The 18,828-nt window shown below is 33.4% G+C and overlaps 1 protein-coding gene across 2 annotated transcripts in view; it reads left to right on the forward strand.

The window, feature by feature from the left end:
• Positions 1-13,643, forward strand: part of ARFGEF2 (ARF guanine nucleotide exchange factor 2) — a 109,091-nt gene extending 95,448 nt beyond the window's left edge. For both annotated transcript variants that reach the window (XM_074288552.1, XM_074288553.1), the window contains exons 29-39: positions 126-256; positions 381-510; positions 1,602-1,737; positions 3,410-3,548; positions 3,663-3,717; positions 4,720-4,834; positions 5,787-5,917; positions 7,144-7,312; positions 9,091-9,229; positions 12,395-12,512; positions 12,990-13,643. In XM_074288552.1, coding sequence (XP_074144653.1) covers positions 126-256; positions 381-510; positions 1,602-1,737; positions 3,410-3,548; positions 3,663-3,717; positions 4,720-4,834; positions 5,787-5,917; positions 7,144-7,312; positions 9,091-9,229; positions 12,395-12,512; positions 12,990-13,166 — 1,440 coding nt within the window. In that variant the 3' untranslated portion in view covers positions 13,167-13,643. The remainder of the gene's footprint in view (positions 1-125; positions 257-380; positions 511-1,601; positions 1,738-3,409; positions 3,549-3,662; positions 3,718-4,719; positions 4,835-5,786; positions 5,918-7,143; positions 7,313-9,090; positions 9,230-12,394; positions 12,513-12,989) is intronic.
• Positions 13,644-18,828: the final 5,185 nt, after the last annotated feature.

The following is an 18,828-nucleotide window of genomic DNA, read 5'->3' on the forward strand; positions in this document are numbered from 1 at the left end:
CCCGAAGGTAGACTGAATTACTAGGCATTTGAAGGAAAAAAAATACATACTGATAGTACCTCTTTTCCAACATGTATTTTGTTATATAGTAGGTCTTAATGTCTTAGGTTTGGTTTTTATTATAGGTGCTTCAAGAATACACAAGTGATGATATGAATGTAGCTCCTGGAGACAGAGTCTGGGTTCGAGGCTGGTTCCCTATCCTGTTTGAACTCTCTTGCATTATTAATAGGTGCAAGTTAGATGTTCGGACAAGGTAATTATATGAAAGGTGCATTCTATTGCCGCATTCTATTCATTGAAATTATATTGTTGTTAGTTGCTGAAACTGACAGATCTTTTATACACTGCCTTCTACTTTTTACCTTTGCTCTCTATAGAGGACTCACAGTGATGTTTGAGATAATGAAGAGCTATGGCCACACTTTTGAAAAGCATTGGTGGCAGGATCTGTTCAGAATTGTGTTTAGAATTTTTGACAACATGAAACTCCCTGAACAGCAATCAGAGGTAAGTTGAATACTTAAAGAACCTTTTCTCTTATTTTTACCTACTTGATGCTTCACCTCTTATATTAAGAGTTGAGCTATTTTAATATACTTTTGAGATGATAGGAGATATCATTTATTAATTACAAATCACATTTACATAGTATTTTAAGGTTTAAAATGTTTCTGTCAATTTTTTTTTTTTTTCCCTTCAGAGACTGGGGTTTAGTGACTTGCCCAGGGTCACACAGCTAGGAACTGTTAAGTGTCTGAGACCAGATTTGAACTCAGGTCCTCCTGACTTCAGGGATAGTGCTCTATCCACTGCGCCAGCTAGCTGCCCCAAGTTTCTGTTAATCTTTTAATCAGAATAGGCTACTCAGGATTTCCATATTCTTCCAGACCAGAGAGAAAATTAAAATCACCTTGCTCATTTGGATCTTCATAAAAAATACAGCTACTTTTGGAAAAGCTGCTATCATTTCAAGAGTGTTTTAAGGATGTTCACACACAGAGACAAATATTCAGATGATAGCTGACATCATTGCAACAGAAATATTGATTTCACTTCAACTTGCTACAGAGCACTGTTCATAGGGAGAGAGGGGGGATTTAGTTAAGTCATTTCATATTTGAAAAATATGTATGAAACATGCACTCTAGTAGTACAATGTGGTTTACAAACCATTCAGGTTATATTATCTTTTTTGATCTGTGTCATCCCTGTGAGGAAGATTGTATAGCTGTTCTACTCTTATTTGAAATGAGTGTACTGCCCAGAGTTGTTAATGATATGCCTATGTTCATATGAGTGTGTAGAAAGGAGCAGTTTTAGGATATGAACTCAGATCTCCTGATACCAAATCTCATGTCTTTTCTTCTCTACCATCTTGCCACTTCTGCTGTAATTGTTGATATTCTTTGTCATTTTCTCTAGCATCTAAAAACGTTTTCATATCATATCCCCAAGAGTAAATAGCTTTAGCTATTGCATTTTAAAGGAGAGCTTTTAATGTCTAATTTATATTTAACAGTCCTAAATTGTTTTGTTGCTGAAGATTTTTTAAGTGGAAATGGTCAGGAAACCTTTTAATATTTCTTTGTTTCTTCCAGAAATCAGAATGGATGACCACAACTTGCAATCATGCACTTTATGCTATTTGTGATGTGTTCACACAGTTTTATGAAGCTTTAAATGAAGTTCTGCTTTCTGATGTATTTGCACAATTACACTGGTGTGTAAAACAAGGTACTCTTCAAATTTATATGCAATATTTTTCTGGTAATGTCACTGGATAAGTAGATGCTCAGAATACCTCGGTATAATTTTTTTTAAAGACCCTAATGGCCCATCCAATCTGTAATTTAATTGTAAAAATAGAATCCCTCTCATCCCCACAAAAGTATTTATTTTTCTTTTGTTACAAGGACTTAATCATTGTGTCATTGCCATCATTGCTGATGGACTGTCATGTGAAAGAAGTGTTTAGACTGCTGGGTCCTGAAGGGGAAAACATATGCTAGTAGAGTTCACACAGTGAAACTAGTCGCCTTAGAAGGGTGAGATTTCTTAGTCTTTGAAAATGTTTGAATCTGGAATGGCTGACAATTTCTTTGGAGGCTTTTATGGAGAGGTCCTAGGTGTCCCATGAAGTCTCCTCCATTCTGTCCGCAGGTACTGTATCTCTCTGCATGTAAGTCCTCGCAGGCCCATATAAATAATGCTTTGCTTGAGCAGTGTGGAGTCACCATAGAAAAGTATACTAAATTTAAGTCTTTCTGAATTTTTTTTTTGCAAAGAAATCAGGGTTAAGTGACTTGCCCAGGATCATATAACTACTAAGTATAAAGTTGTCAAGACCAGATTTGAACTTAAGTACTCCAGACTCCTGAGTCAATTGTGCCACCTAATTATGTGAGCTATTCTTAGAAGTGACCTTAATTCTCTGTAATGACTTTTTCAGTATCAGCATCTCACTAGGCAGCTCTGAGTTCCTGGAAAATACACATTAAGATGTTGAGTTTTTTTTTTTTTAATGTCAATATTTTAAATGCATTTTTTACAGGTTTAAGTTCCAAATTCTCTCCCACCTTTCCTTTTATCACTTCTCATTGAGAAGGCAAGCAACTTGATAAAGTTTTTAGTCCTGTAAAAAAACTTTCCATATTAGAACCTTTCACATGTTGAAGAACATCAGTACTTTCCTTTTTCACCTCAATTCCTTAATGGAATCTGAAACATGTTGACATATTCCATGTACTCCATGGGATTTTATGTGGCTTGATAATGTACATTGAGGACTCAATAATAACCAGAAATTTTTCAGAGAATTATCATGAGAAAAATTTAGGAAGCAGGAAATAATCAAGGTAATTATTTTATTTGGAATTAAATTATAATAATTCTAATTCCATTCTAACTTTGTATCTCAAGTGCTTTAAATGACTCAAATGAAATTGTAATAATTTAATATAATATTATACATTGCCTGAATTTTCCCCAATATCTGTCTTCTATCTATATTTTAACATTCCTTAGATATCAAAATAACTATCCACTATAAGTAAAGGTAAAGTATTAGATTCATTATACTGCTAGATAGTAGTATATAAATTAGAACAATAAGTTAAAAAAATTAGTATGAAATCCTATGATAAAATGACATTTTCATCTAATTAGATCAGACAAAGCTTTGTTAAGGATAAAGATTCAGTTCATGGAGGACGTAGAATAACTAGAGTTGGCAAAGTGACCTAGGTAACGGGTTCTTAGTTCTTAGACTAGCTGTATGACACCACTGCTTTAATTGAAGATTTGCAAGGAGCACAATCATACTCTCCTACATTGTGACTGAGGATGACTCAGCAGGTTTGGACAAGACAACAGGAGTTTGTTGACAGATAATTATCTTATTTTGTAGATAATGAACAGCTGGCACGATCTGGAACGAATTGCTTAGAAAACTTGGTAATATCAAATGGTGAGAAATTCAGCCCTGAAGTTTGGGATGAAACCTGTAATTGTATGCTGGACATTTTCAAAACAACTATTCCACACATGTAAGTTTTAATGTAGTTGATATACAATTTAGCTGTATTCAGTCTTCTTAAGTGGTTCCACCTGCTTTTTCTAGTAAACATTTTTCTTAACCATCTTCTCTTCCCTTGCTTTAGTTTGCTTACATGGAAGCCTGCTGGAATGGAAGACGATACATCAGAAAAACATTTGGTAGAGTTGTTTAATTTATGCTAGTTTTTTTTTTTTTTTTTTTTTTTTTGCGGGAAGGGGTCCTAATATCTTTTGTTAAACTGTTCTATGTAATGATTTCATGGTTCTGTAGTTTGTGGGGCACAAGTAAGATTAAATTGCAGAATTACTATTTCAAAAATTGTAAGTGAAGGGAAAATGATGTGGTGGGAAAAGTATAGGATTTGGATGCAGAGAATCTATATTCAAATTTCAGCAGTGGATCCCCCTCTCAGGGTATCTCTGCCCACAGATTGAAAGAATGGCTAAATGAACTGTGTTATGTGAGTTTTTTTGAATAAAGTCTCATTTTAAGGAGGGGCAAATCAGAGGTCTGCATAGAAACATGGAAAGACTTGTGGGAAATAATAAATGATAAAATATACTTAGTGAACATATTATAGACAATAACTATAGTAATGTAGATGAAAAGAGTGTTAAAGGAAAGCTTAATTCTTAGCAACCAATTTTGGTCCTATGGATCTATGGAATAGATAATAAAAAGAATCTCCTATAAGTGGTGAGACGTGAAATTATGCATTTATTATCAGATCAAATGACTCTATTAGATTAACTTTGTTTAACTGTTCTCATTTGTTACAAGGAATTCAATGCTTGAGATGGGGAATATATAAAAAAATGAGTAGTGTAAAAAATAAAATGCAAAAAATAAATATAAAAAATAAAACATCAATTAAATATGTTTTTTTAATTCCCAAAGAATAGATGTTAGTATTTAAAATTTAAAAAGGATGACCAATGTTTTGAAATTTTTGAAAGAAAAATAATTCAAACTCTTTTTCTCTCAGATATAATGTTCTTTAAGGGCAATGTAGTGAGCATTCAATGTAAACTTTGAAACAAGTGAGAAAGTTAAATGTAAGCTTTGCCAAAGACTCTAAGAAATAACCTTAGTGCATTGTAAAAATGAAGTCCTGCTTGAAGAATAAAGTGCTTAGTAAATCTTTTCTGATAAACTTCTAGGATCTGGATTTGGATCGCCAATCTTTAAGCAGTATAGATAAAAATCCCTCTGAGAGAGGTCAGAGCCAAATTTCTAATCCAACTGATGACAGCTGGAAAGGAAGACCATATACAAGTAAGACTAGATTTTATTATCAATATCATCATTATCATGATCATTATTTTCAAATTTTTAGTTTTGATATCTCTATTATTCATTAATTTTAAAATATTTAAGTGTATACTGCACAAGTAACACTTTGCTAAAAAAGAAAGACACAGTGATAAAATTCTGGAAGCAGAGAAATGAGACAAATATAAGGTAAACAAGAATATAACTATTACACAGAAGGAAAACAGACTATTAGGTATTCAGATGAAAAAATGATCAGTTTCAGGAAACACTTCTCAGCAGAAGACTTCATATTTGAACTTCATATTTAGGACAGTAGAAGAGGCCTGGTAGGAAAATATTTCAGTATAAATAAAGCTGTCATATGGGATTTGTTAAGGAGAGAATGTGATTGTGATAGAGGCCCTTAACATCTCTGAAAGCACAAGACAGAATATTTATTTTTAAAGTAAATTCAAATTTTTTTCTTTAAGAATTTCCCAATAGCTTTTGAAATACTAAACATTGGACTGTGATATATACAAAGAGGTTAAATAGAGAAGGATGAGAGACTGGGGATAAAGAAAGAATCAGGAAGTTTTCAATAGATGAGATGTCTCCTGAGTAAATGGCTCTTCACAGAGCCTTCAGAATGAATGTGAATTGGGTAACAGTCAAATCACTTGTAGCTTGTGTACTCCATGACAATCTTGGCGATTGGAAGCTGCCCTCTATCAATTTCCTTGGTTTCTAATTTCTCATAAATAAGCTCCATGCTGACTAGCTTCATCTAGAAAGGGATCAGCCATTTTTAAGCTAGTTTTTGAAATTCACACATCTTCAGCCCAACCTAAAGCTATGGTTTCATTGTCTATTTCTGGTTAGTGATATGTTCAAATTCAATTAAAGTTTCATGACCTTAATTTCTGTTTTAAGTACTGTTTTATTTTGGCTTTCAATTTGTCTTCCCATATAGACCAAAAACTGTTTGCTGGCCTCCTGATCAAGTGTGTGGTTCAGCTGGAATTGATACAGACCATTGACAACATAGTATTCTATCCAGCAACCAGCAAAAAGGAAGATGCTGAGCACATGGTGGCAGCTCAGGTAAGGTTTAGTGTTTAGGGCAATGCATCTTGTTCACCCAAACTCCCTTTTATTTTCGCTGGTAATAAAACATTTGATAAGTGTCCATGAGGTGAAGAGTACTTTTGCTCTTCATTGGAGGTGTTAACAAGGTTTATATAAGAAAATAACCTACCTTCAGGGAACTTATTCTAGTGAGAAGATGAGTTCAACACAGGTAAGAGCTGAAGGGGAAAGTCTTTATCAATATGGGTTAACGAGAGTCTTCCTAGAAAAGGTGGCATCTGAATCAGACTTAGAAAGGGGATAGGTAGAAATTGGGCATGTGAAAAAAAAGTGAGACTTGAGAGATTCTGAAGCATACCAAGAAAAGGCATAAGATTGCCGTACACCAAGAAAACACTAATATAAAATGTGGATGAAGAAGAGTGACCCCATAAAGAAATCACTACGGCACCATTGGGAAGCCTTGAAATAGGGGAAATTTTCAAGTGGGAACTAAAGACTAGCCAGTGTCATGTCACAAACACAGGTAGAAAATCTGTATTCAAGTTCTGATTCTGTTTTTGAGTAAGAACATTTTGCTTTTTTTGAACTCAGGTTTTCTCACACATAAAATAGGGGTAATTCATACATCACAGACCTGTGAAAAATCAAATAAAATGTTCTATTTTGAAACACTTTGTAAACCATTAAGTGTAATACCAACTATTGTTATCTCTTCCACATTGCAAATTTCCCCATCACAATTTCCGTATATCATGGATTTGCATAAGAAATGAAATGGGAATTTGGGGAGAGTTTTATGGAAACTGCAGATGACACACAAAGGCCAGCAGATGACACAAAATATACAACATACTTAATCCAAATTTTACAATAGGGTACTACTATTAATACCCCAGAAAAGAAAAAGAAAAAATTCAGACTTCCTCTTTGGCACAAAGGAAGGGCCAAAAACTTTTTTGCAGATTTTCCAGATTGTACTCTTTAACTTTGTGATGTTGAAGGAATTGTATTACTCTTCACCTTGCTTAAACTAGAAGCAGTCGATTGCAGATATGTCAGTGGGTATTCATTCTCCTCCCCGCCAAAAGGCAGTATTTTTCTTACTGCCAGTTGTATTATTGTCTAATATCAAATCATAGCCTCCTTACTTGACAATATGTAAAAACTACTTCATTTAAATTATCTTCCTTTTGTAAATCCTATGAAGTCCCTCAGTTATGCCTACTCTTACTTCCTAGAGAGACACACTGGATGCCGATATTCACATAGACACAGAGGATCAAGGGATGTATAAATACATGTCTTCACAGCATCTTTTTAAATTACTGGATTGTTTGCAAGAGTCTCATTCATTCTCAAAGGCCTTTAACTCAAATTATGAACAACGAACAGTCCTGTGGAGAGCAGGTAAATAAAAAATGAATTTTATTAATTAAGAATGGGACAATCTGAGTGCTAAATTAAGTGAATTACATTTTTTACTGTGGCCAGACAATATTATTTTACTTGAATTGTTATAGGGAGATATGTTTTAGAAAGTGAAAATCAAATTCATATGATTAATCTCACTTTAAAAGTGTGCTATGAATTCCAATAGACTTAGGATGGAAAGTGCTATCTGCATTCAAAGAGGGAGCCATGGAGACTGCATGTAGATCAAAGCATAATATTTTCACCATTTTGTTGTTTGTTTGCTTGGGTTTTTTCCTTTCTTGAGGTTTTTCCCTTTTGATCTGATTTTTTTTCTTGCACAGCATGATGTATATGGAAATATGTTTAGAAGAATTGCACATATTTGACCTATATCAAATTACTTGCTGTCTTGGGGAGGATGGAAGGAAAATATTTTGAAACACAAGGTTTTGCAAAGGTGAATGTTGAAAACTTCTTTGCATGTATTTTGAATGAAGAAAATACTATTTTAAAAAAGTATGCCATAAAAGAAGATTATATGTGGATATTTAAAGGCCCAAGGGAAAATTGAAAGTTTTTTGGTTTTCTTCTCCCAAATTATAAGAGTGGGTGTGTGAACATGGGGAGATAGTAGGAGATACTTGAATTTTCTGCTTTTTCTTAATCCTCTTTGTTAAACTAACAAAGTGGCTTCATTTCTATAAAATATGCCTTTAAAAATTTCTTATATTGCCTTTTTGCCCAAAACAAACACCCTACCCCATTTTTAAAAAATTTCCCCAGATTTTATTCTTTTTTTTTTTTTTTTCCCTTTATTAAAGCTTTTTATTTTTCAAAACATATGCATGGACAGTTATTCAACATTAGCCCTTGCAAAACCTTGTGTTCCAATTCCCCCCCCCCTTCCTCACACCCTCCCTTAGATGGCAAGTAGTCCAATACATATTAAACATGGTAGAAATATATGTTAAATTCAACATATGCATACATTTCTATACAATTATCGTGCTACACAAAAAAATCAAAAGAAACTGGAAAAAAATGAAGAGAGAGAGAGAGCGAATAAAATGCAAGCAAACAACAACAAAAAAGAGTGAAAATGCTATGTTGTGAACCACATTCAGTTCCCACAGTCCTCTCTCTGGCTGTAGATGGCTCCCTTCATCACTGAACCCCAGATTTTATTCTTATATTCATATATAGTTAAACTTCACTGAAGATAATGATGTCAATGGCTTGCATAGATCATTTGTACATTTGACTTGGTTAGTTCTTTTGATTTATTGTGAAAATGTCTATACTTTTACCTATTTTTATTGCTTTACTAAATTATCTTTATATCATAAAACTGAAAAGGGGCATTCCCATAGTGTCCAGAGTATCAGGATAACCTGTATTCAAATCCTGCTTCTGTCTGACACACACTGATTATATGACCCTGGGAAAGTCACTTTTCTCAGGGTCCTCGGCAACTCTCCAAGGCTGTGTGTGAATTGCTGAAGACAAAGTATCCAGTACCAATAAAATCAAAGAAAACCCCTTGAAATAGAAATCTGCAATTGTATCATAAAGAGCTATTGTATTTAAGGAGGAAAAAATGTGATTACTTTGATGCTATAAAACATTATTTATTTTGTTACCAGGTGTGCCAAGAGCATGAATATATAAAAATATATTTTAAAAAGTAACACGTGCTTAAAGTTCTCATGTTCCTTCTGAACTATTTTTAAAAATTATTACAAATATACTTATTTTGTATTTATTGCTTTTAGGATTTAAAGGCAAATCTAAACCCAATCTTTTAAAACAAGAGACCAGCAGTCTGGCATGTTGTTTAAGAATCCTCTTCCGAATGTATGTTGATGAAAACCGCAAAGATTCTTGGGAGGAAATACAGCATCGACTTTTAACGTATGATGGTTTTTGTTTTGTTCTATTTAAAAAAAAAAAAAAGGGAGGAAGAAAAGAGGTGGACATTTGTGATTTAATGAGGAAGGAAATAAGAAAGAATATTTTTTTAAGTATATATGTGTGTGTGTGTACATGTACACATAGATATAAACAGTATTTGCATAGTGCAAACAGTAATTGTCTAGTGCAAAGTGGATTTGGAATCAGAAGAAAATCTAATACAGAGGGAAATGCCCTGGTCTTTCTCGAATCAATATATGTCTATTACTAGCTTGCTATTTGACCTTGCTTTTAGTCCCTAAACTTTTATTTGAAATCCATTTACTTATCAGCAGGATGGAGATTGTAATGCCAGTCAAGTTGAGACATGACAACATATGTAGAAAAAAAAAAGTTGGATATAGAATCAGTAGACTTGAGTTAGTGTCAACTCTACACCTTAGTATATTAACTTCATGACCTTGGGCAGAGACCTCTATGAGGTTGAGTTGGGGAGTTGAGCCCACTAAACCCTGGACAACATGCAGCTCTAAGAAGGTTCCATGTTAGAACATTCCCTGTCTGCCTTACCAGGTGGTTATAAGAAGAAAATGAAATAATGTCAATAAACAGTTTGAAAAACTAAGTGTTTTCAAAGAACCCTTTACAAATATAAAATCATTATGTTGTCCCATATGCTATGGTAATAGCTGACACAATAATAAATGTATATTTTCATAGCATTTTAATATTTACAGAACTGTCTTGTGAAACAGTAACAAACTTTAATGTCCTCATTTTACAGAACAGGAAACTGAGGTTCAGAGGTTAAATGTCTTTCTCATAGTCACACAAGTAGAGGTTAGAGCCAAGACTTTCTTTCTTTCTTTTTTTTTTTTTTTTCTTTTTTCTTTTTAGGCTGGAGTTAAGTGACTTGCCTAGGGTCACACAGCTAGGAAGTGTTAAGTGTCTGAGACCAGATTTGAACTCTTGTCCTCCTGAATTTAAGGCTGGTACTCTATCCACTGCGCCACCTAGCTGCCCCTAGCCAAGACTTTCTAATACTGTCCGATGTTTTTTTTCACAATTAATTTTCTGATGAAATATTCACAAATCTTGCTTAGTTTTTTTTAAAGCCTTTTTATTACACTTAGTGCCAGAAAGGGATCTTAAAATATCACACTTGTACTTCCGCAAGTAGTTATGTATCTATTTCTAAATCTTTAGAGAAGATTTCATAGCCTCTCTTAAGAAGATGCTAAAACTTCTTTTGTGACAGAAAACAAAATAAGGATAAGGTTGAGGGAAGAAACAATAGTGGAAGAAAATGTGGATCATAAAACCACAAGAAAATTGGGTTTTCTGTATAATCTTTGCTCCATCTTCTGTATGCTTGGTTTATGTGGACTTTATTGTGTGTACTATGTACATTGTGCACATATATATATTAACTTGCATTTAGGTATCCCCTTTTTTAATGTGTAGAGAGCTTGTCTTTTCAAGGACCATTGTGCATTTTGCTTTTTGCTGCTATAGTTCCTCCCACACTGCTGAAATATTCATTAAATGCCTGATGCTTGAATGGATAGCATACTATGACCATAGATGAGCAGTAACCCATTTCATTTTTCTCCATTATAACATTTAGACTTGGGATTGATATTGGGGTTCAGATCTGATCTCTGAAACTTTACAACATAGTGACTTTAGGAGAGTCACTTAGAAATATGCCCTAAAATTTTTTTACAGTCGTTGTAAGAAAAGTACTTTGTAAACTTTAAAGCAGTGGTCCTCAAACTTTTTAAATAGGGAGCCAGTTCACTGTCGCTCAGATTGTTGGAGGGCCAGACTATAGTACAAACAAAAACTCACACTCTGTTTCTGCCCCTCAGCCCATTTGCCATAACCCGGTGGGCTGCATCTGGGCCACAGGCCATACTTTGAGAACTCCTGCTTTAAAGTATTATATACATGTTATTTATCTTTATATTTCCACAAGTCCTATTATTCATTTAATAGATTTTTCTTAAACATCTATAGAGTATCAGAATTATATACTATCCTAGGTCTTTGAGAGGCTAGAGATAAATAATATATACTGCATTCAAGGGGCTTCTCATCTCAGAGTAGAAAATAGCACATCTATATCAATATCTATAACATAAATCACATCTGGCAGGTATGTAAGAGGGTTGCAAAATTCTGAGAAACAGGTGCAACATAGAATGTACCTATCTAGGAAGATCTAGAAAGGCTTTATACAAAAAGATTTTGGGATTTTTTGTTTGGTTGGTTGGTTTGGGTTTTTTGGAAACAAGTTTAAAAGAATTGCACATAGTTAACCTATATCAGATTGCTTGCTATCTTGGGCTGGGCGGAGTGATAAATGAAGGAGGGAGAAAAATTTGGAACACAATGTCTTACAAAAATGAATGCTGAACAAGATTATGTGATGATCAGCTATGATGGACTTGGCTCTTTTCAACAATGAAGTGATTGATTCAAGACAATTTCAATGGACTTGTGATGGAGAGAGCCATCTGCATCCAGAGAGAGGATGGAGAGAGCCATCTGCATTCAGAGAGAGAACTACAGAGACTGAATATAGATCATAGCAAATATTATTTTCATCTTTTTCATTTTGTTATTTGCTTGTTTTGTTTTGTTTTTTTTCTTTTTCATTTTGATCGGATTTTTTTACTCAGCATGATGGAAATATGTTTAGAAGGATTGCAAATGTTAGTGTTCAATCTATATTGGGTTGCTTGCTATCTTGGGGAAGAGAAAAGGGAGAGGAGGAGAAAATTTTGGAACATAAGGTTTTGCAAACTATCTTTGCATTTATTTGGAAAAATAAAATACTATTTAAAAGGGAAAAAAGAATGTTGAAAACTATTTTACATGAATTTATTAAAATTTGAATTGATTGAAATTGAAAATAAAACTTGAAAAAGAAAGAAAAGTTTTAAAAGGGAAAAATTGAATTGTGTTTTGAAGGAGATGCGTCAGCAGGTGGTAACAGAGGAAAATGGCATTCTAATCAAAGGGAATAATGCACAAGCCAGATAGGAAAGTACAAGATGTGTTTGGAAAAATAGAATAGTAGATTGTTCATAGTAAACATTTGATTAATGTTTATTAATTGAATTTATATAAGTATCTTCCTCTTTGATTTTTTTCCCCTAGTGTTTGCAGTGAAGCTCTTGGTTATTTTATTACTGTAAATTCTGAAAGCCATCGAGAGGCCTGGACGAGCCTATTACTATTACTTCTAACCAAAACGCTCAAAATAAGTGATGAAAAGGTAAATATGCTCATTTAATGTATTTTGTTGTTAAATCTAGTCATTGTGTTTTGCTTAACTCATCCATCTCTGAATATTTTAAATTTAGAGTTGGGTTTTAGTTACAATTTGAGCAACACACATTGATTTGGAGAAAAATATAACCTATGAAATTAGTTAAGAATTTAAAATAACACTCTGCCACAAAAGGACTCTTGGTGTCCAAGACTCAAGTCATTGAGATCCTGAGTATAGTCCAAGAAATGTCTGAATATCTTTGTATTATTTTTTTAATTACCAGTTAAAATGACAGATAAAGTTTTCTGGCAAATATATTATGAAGAATTTGTTCTAAAGCTGAATGAATGCAGGTTCTAGTGTATGATTATGTTATCAAATACTTGTTATCCATGAGTGCTTGGGAAAGACAAATGATAGCATCTGTAATTCTGTAAATGAGCTTCTCATTGGATTCACAAATGTTTTTTCTCTTTCCAGTTTAAAGCACATGCTTCCATGTATTACCCCTATCTATGTGAAATTATGCAGTTTGACTTGATCCCTGAGCTTCGAGCTGTTTTGCGGAAGTTTTTCCTCCGTATAGGTGCCGTGTACAAAATATGGATTCCAAAAGAGCCATTACAGCTAACGGGGACACAGCTGTCAGCCTGGTAGCTCCAAGCAAGATTGGTCATTGCTGACCCTCTGCCAAGCTTTGATAATGCCTCGGTTGAAAAGGGAGAGAAATGCTCATTGGTGCTTTACTGTGAAACCAAGGAAGCAGCATTTTGCATTTCAAACTGATTTGGAAAAGTGTCCATCCTACTCTGGCCAACAAGGAGCATCTCATAAAAGTAGCTTAATTAAGGGTTGGTAATATTTGATTTAAATTGTTACATACTGAGTTAATAGTCAAATTTGAAGTCTTATCTGTTTCATCCCTATCATTCTGTTCCTGTTTGCTGATTCAAGTCTGTCAAATCTGTTGTTGAAAGATACTGTCATTTTCTATCTAATTCACATAAATGGTTGTAAATGATTTATCGAAAAAATTTCTATCTTTAAAAATACTGACTATAGTTGTATAAGATTGTGCTGTTTAGAGAGTATGTTAATAAAATATATTGTAATGGCTCACTGCCACCTAAAAACTAGGCTGGATGTTTTTTGTTGTTCTTTGAGTGTACACTAAGCTAGATCAGGTTGGGTATGTGTTAGTTTTGGATCAAGTGTTGTGAGCCCAGTTTGTAGAATGTAGGGGGAAAGGAGATTTATCTCTTGCTGTCTGAGTGTTTTTAAAAGTATTTTATGAACAGCTTTTATCAAAAGTTTAAATGTGCTACAGTTAAGATTGGGTGGTAACAGTGACTAGTGAGTGCCTCCTACCTCTCCCTATGTATTAAATATCTTAGAGCTAAGCCATCCGAAGACAAACATCTGAGAGAAATTGCTCAAACTGAAGTCAGAATGTATATGGAAAATCAAAAAAAAATTTCCAGAATTTATTGTTCAATTTATTCCTTCTTAAATATAGCATATTAAATAATAGTAAAGATGTCTATTTAGCCAGAGTTAATTTATATTCCAACAATAAATATCAGGATATTTTAATTTTTATTACAGAACTGAGTGTTCCCCCTTGTTAGTATCACAGCTTTTTAGGATCTGTTAGTTGTGACTCTGGGGAGAGAAGCCTCAGGCATCACACACACAGGCATCCATGTGTCTAAAGTTAGTGAATTGAAGTGAGCACATGTTGTCAAAATGTTAGGGCAGCTGGGAAACCAGAGGGATCAGGCATTGCACCCCTAGGGACACACTTAGGACTAGGTTCTAGAATTCCCATCCCACTGCTGACAGTGCAATAACTGCGATGTACCTGAACTATAGATGGAATGGCCTTGAAATGATTTTCTTTTTGGAAAAATGTGGTCAAAAGCCATAATCTATATACTCATCATGGGAAGGTCACAGGCTTAATGTATTAATAGGCAAGGAAAATAAAATCCTTACTCTGTGCAATCTGAGCCCTTTCATGAGCTGCATCTACCAGTACTGGTTATTATAAAAAGTATTATTCAAAATTATTAAAATATATTTGTTTCTAACAATCTCCTCTAGTTTTAGTTTAGTTTTAGTAAAAATTTCTGGGGCTTTAGAGGTTGATATATTGGGAAACCAGTTTGTAGATCGATAGATTTAGGGTTCTTTTTTTTGAATAAGATTCCTGGTGCTTTTGTTAATAAAAGTTCTCACTAAATTTTTTTTTTTTTTTTTTTTTTTTTTTTTTACAGCCTTGACCAGCAGGTTTTGGCTAGGAGAATTCTATATCAACTTCTTTCTCCTATCCCCTAAGAGAGTTAATTTTATTACCAAAGAAATAATAAGAATGTGGGGCCTTTAAGTTATTAAATGCATATAAGAAAGTTGAATTCCGTAGAAAGGAATAAATAGGTATTTTTACCATGATTCAAATATTTTTTTAAATGTAGCTTCTAACTTATTTATATTTGAAGTCATTGCTTCTTTATCTAGCAACATTCAATTTAATACAAAGACTCATTCCCTGGTGCTGTAAGTTTTTACATATATGACAGTACTTTCTGTTGATATTTGTTTATACTTAATATAGCCAGGAAAACCAAGCAACTCTATCCCTGTGCATTCGGATCCTCATAATGGCTGCCCCTTTTGCATGGAGACACCTTTATGTGTGTTTTTAGTGTGCCATTGTTTCACTAAAGGTGAACCCTAAGAATTTTCAGTCATATTAGTCACATGCTTCTATTGCCTTCAGTTTATTTCTTGAAAACTCAATATTAAATAACATTACCATGGGCAGCAGACAGATAGTTCCACAGAAGCCAAGTAATAAATGAACAATCAACCTAGCAGTAACCAGGATTTGTTAAATAACGTTTGTTTTTGTCAGATGATATTGGCCAGGGCATCATTCTCTACAATATGCCTGTGTTACCTTTTAAATACCTACTCATGAATAATCCTAAGATTTCTCTTCTCAGAAGTCTGGGGCAGCATCGCAAGGCTATCCTTTTGAATATTCAAGCTTAAATTTATTTTTTTAAATCATTTTAAGGAAAAGCCTTGATTTTGTACATAATATTTTAATTTGCTGGTAATGCACCTTTTAAAAGCTTGATATAAAAATCATCTAGAGCAGTTTCCATGAAGCTGGGTTGGAAAAGTGCTCTTAAGAGCACTTAGCCTCTAGAAGTAAGCGATAATACACAGCCTAATTCTTGAATAAATTTATTCTTCTTCTTAGATTACTTATGAGTCCTTATGACCTCTGTTGTTCAAAATCGGTGAAAGTGATATTCAGGTGTCTTGTTTTGGTGAAGATTGCCGTTCAGTAAAGCTGTAGATTAGGGAAATGAAGAGCTCACAATCTTTTTTTTTTTTTTTCTTCACAGTGCTTCAAATTTTGATTGTGTTTCTAGACTGTAATATTCTTTAAAATGTTAATGTTTCATACACCAGATCTATTATTTTTCTTCATTGTAAAATGGGGAACTATACACCCATGGGCATCATGATGATGAACCTAGGAAGGGAAATTGGACATTTCTAGACAGAATTTTTTCTGGTAAAATATCCTGTTGCTCCCTTTCCATCCTTATACACCAATATAACCAAAGAATAGACATTATGAATACTATGCTCTAATGTTGAAAAAGGTCAGGATATTTAGGTAAAAGATTACCTTTTGCACAAAATGAAAATAACCTAAACAGTTTTTAAAGTCTCATTTGATGATGGCAACAGAGCCCTCAAAAGTGATCTGAAAAAAAAAATGCTAAAATAGCTTTGTGACAAAGTTCAATCTAAGAGTGTCCATCTCTCATTCATTTCTAGTGTTTGTTATTATGATGCAAGTGGATATAGGCTTTAAATTTAAGCTGGGTCCTAAATATGTATTTTTCCATTAATGTTTTAAGATACATACATATATATATACACACACACATACATTGTTTAAAGTCAAATCTGTTTTTCCATCAGAAACTTTGAAGTTTAAAAACTGAAACTGAGCATTCTAAAGAATGACTGTGGCTAGCAAACTTTGGTCAAAACAAATACTGATCAAAGGTGTTTTCTCAATGTTATGATTTTTAAAAAAAAATTTCCATATATTGCACCAGATATATTTCATGTGCAAAAATGTATGTTTTACCTACTTAAAATGCTTAAAAATTAGTTAAATAGCTACTTTGGTTTGATCTACATGCTATAATTAAGTGCATTTAATATTGATAATTTAATGAAAAGCATTCCTTACCCAATGGATGTATACATTTTTGAAAGAATGAGCAGAATTATATAATATGAAATGCTATGTAAAGTTTTCTATGTAAAAATATTATGTATAATACTGTTAAAATATTCCATGCTTTAATCAGGTGGTAAATCAATAAAGTTGTAAAAATGAAGTTGTTTTTTAATGTAGTAATTAAAGGATATCAAGCTGTTCTTTTATGTTTGTGAGACTACTCTTCTCACTATGGTCAGTCTCATGTCACTTCTACTACTGGCTACCAGTGTCATCATGGACAAGTCAATTTTCCTCTCTATACCTCCTATATTTCTTATATGATAAGAAGGTGGGCTAGTTGATGTCAGGTTTCTTTTAGTTCTTAAAATAAATAAAAGTTCTAAATTGCTAAATGCCTTGTTAAGTGAGAGAATTCATATTTTGGGGGCAATTATTATAAATTATGAGTCTCAATTTTTTCCTTTTCCTTTAAAGAATAAAGGAAACCTGCACACAAGAGTTTAATATTCCTCTTGAACTATTTCAATTAGCTTATGTTACTGAGAAAACAGTGTTCTTGTAACACTGTGTTCATAGCAATCATATAACCTAGATTGAAATCATACCTTCTAATCATTGGATGTGAATAATAACAACTAGCGTAGCACTTCACATTATATTGAATTTTTATTCTGAACTTAAAATGAGCATTTCCATACACAAAGTAGAATATAAAAAGAGAATTGTATTATAAAAGTACAAATCTCCATTCATATAATTTACTTTTTAAAAATATGTACAATGATTTTAACATAGTACTTTCAGAGCTGTCCTGCATGTCTGTGCTTCCTTTTTAACTTCCTTCTATTTTTCCATTGTTCATTTTTTTAAAAGCATGGCAATGGCTCTTCTTACTTTTTGGGGTGCATCAATATTGCTAATATTCTTCCTCCTTCCACTTATTACCAAAAAAAAGAAAAACCGTGTAACAAGCAAGCATAGTCAAGCAAACAAATTCATCCAGTAACAAGGTCTGAAAATATAGAAGCGAATCTGCACCTTGAGCCTATCACCTTTCAGATACAATGTTTCTGGTCTAGAATCATGGTTTGCCCATCTGGTATAGACTGGTCGATCAGGGGAACAGATTAGGTACAAAGGACAAAAAAGGGTACAACTATAGCAATCTAGTGTTTGATAAACACAAAGATACCAACATTAGAGATAAAAATTCATTATTTGAAAAAAACTGTTGGGAAAACTGAAAATTAGTATGCCAGAAATTAGATATGGATCCACACTTAACACCATATACCAAGATAAGATCAAAATGGGTCCATGATTTAGGCATAAAGAATGAGATCATAAATAGATTAGAGGAACAGAAGATAGTCTACCTCAGACCTGTGGAGGAGGAAAGAATTTATGACCAGAGGAGAAGTAGAGATCATTATTGATCACAAAATAGAAAATTTTGATTACATCAAACTAAAAAGTTTCTGTACAAACAATACTAATGCAAACAAGATTAGAAGGGAAGTAACAAATTGGGAAAATATTTTTACAGTTAAAGGTTCTGATAAAGGTCTCATTTCCAAAATATATAGAGAATTGATCCTAATTTATAAGAAATCAAACCATTCTCCAATTGATAAATGGTCAAAGGATATGAACAGACAATTCTCAGATGATGAAATTGAAATTACATCCATTCATATGAAAGAGTGTTCCAAATCACTACTGATCAGAGAAATGCAAATTAAGACAACTCTGAGATACCACTACACACCTGTCAGATTGGCTAAGATGACAGGAACAAATAATGATGAATGTTGGAGGGGATGTGGGAAAATTGGGACACTAATACATTGTTGGAGGAGCTGTGAAAGAATCCAGCCATTCTGGAGAGCAATTTGGAATTATGTCCAAAAAGTTATCAAACTGTGCATACCCTTTGATCCAGGAGTGTTACTACTGGGCTTATATCCCAAAGAAATACTAAAGAAGGGAAAGGGACCTGTATGTGTCAAAATGTTTGTAGCAGCTCTTTTTGTAGTGGCTAGA

The sequence above is a fragment of the Sminthopsis crassicaudata genome, chromosome 2 (genome assembly GCF_048593235.1).
Source record: "Sminthopsis crassicaudata isolate SCR6 chromosome 2, ASM4859323v1, whole genome shotgun sequence".
Classification (NCBI taxonomy): domain Eukaryota; kingdom Metazoa; phylum Chordata; class Mammalia; order Dasyuromorphia; family Dasyuridae; genus Sminthopsis; species Sminthopsis crassicaudata.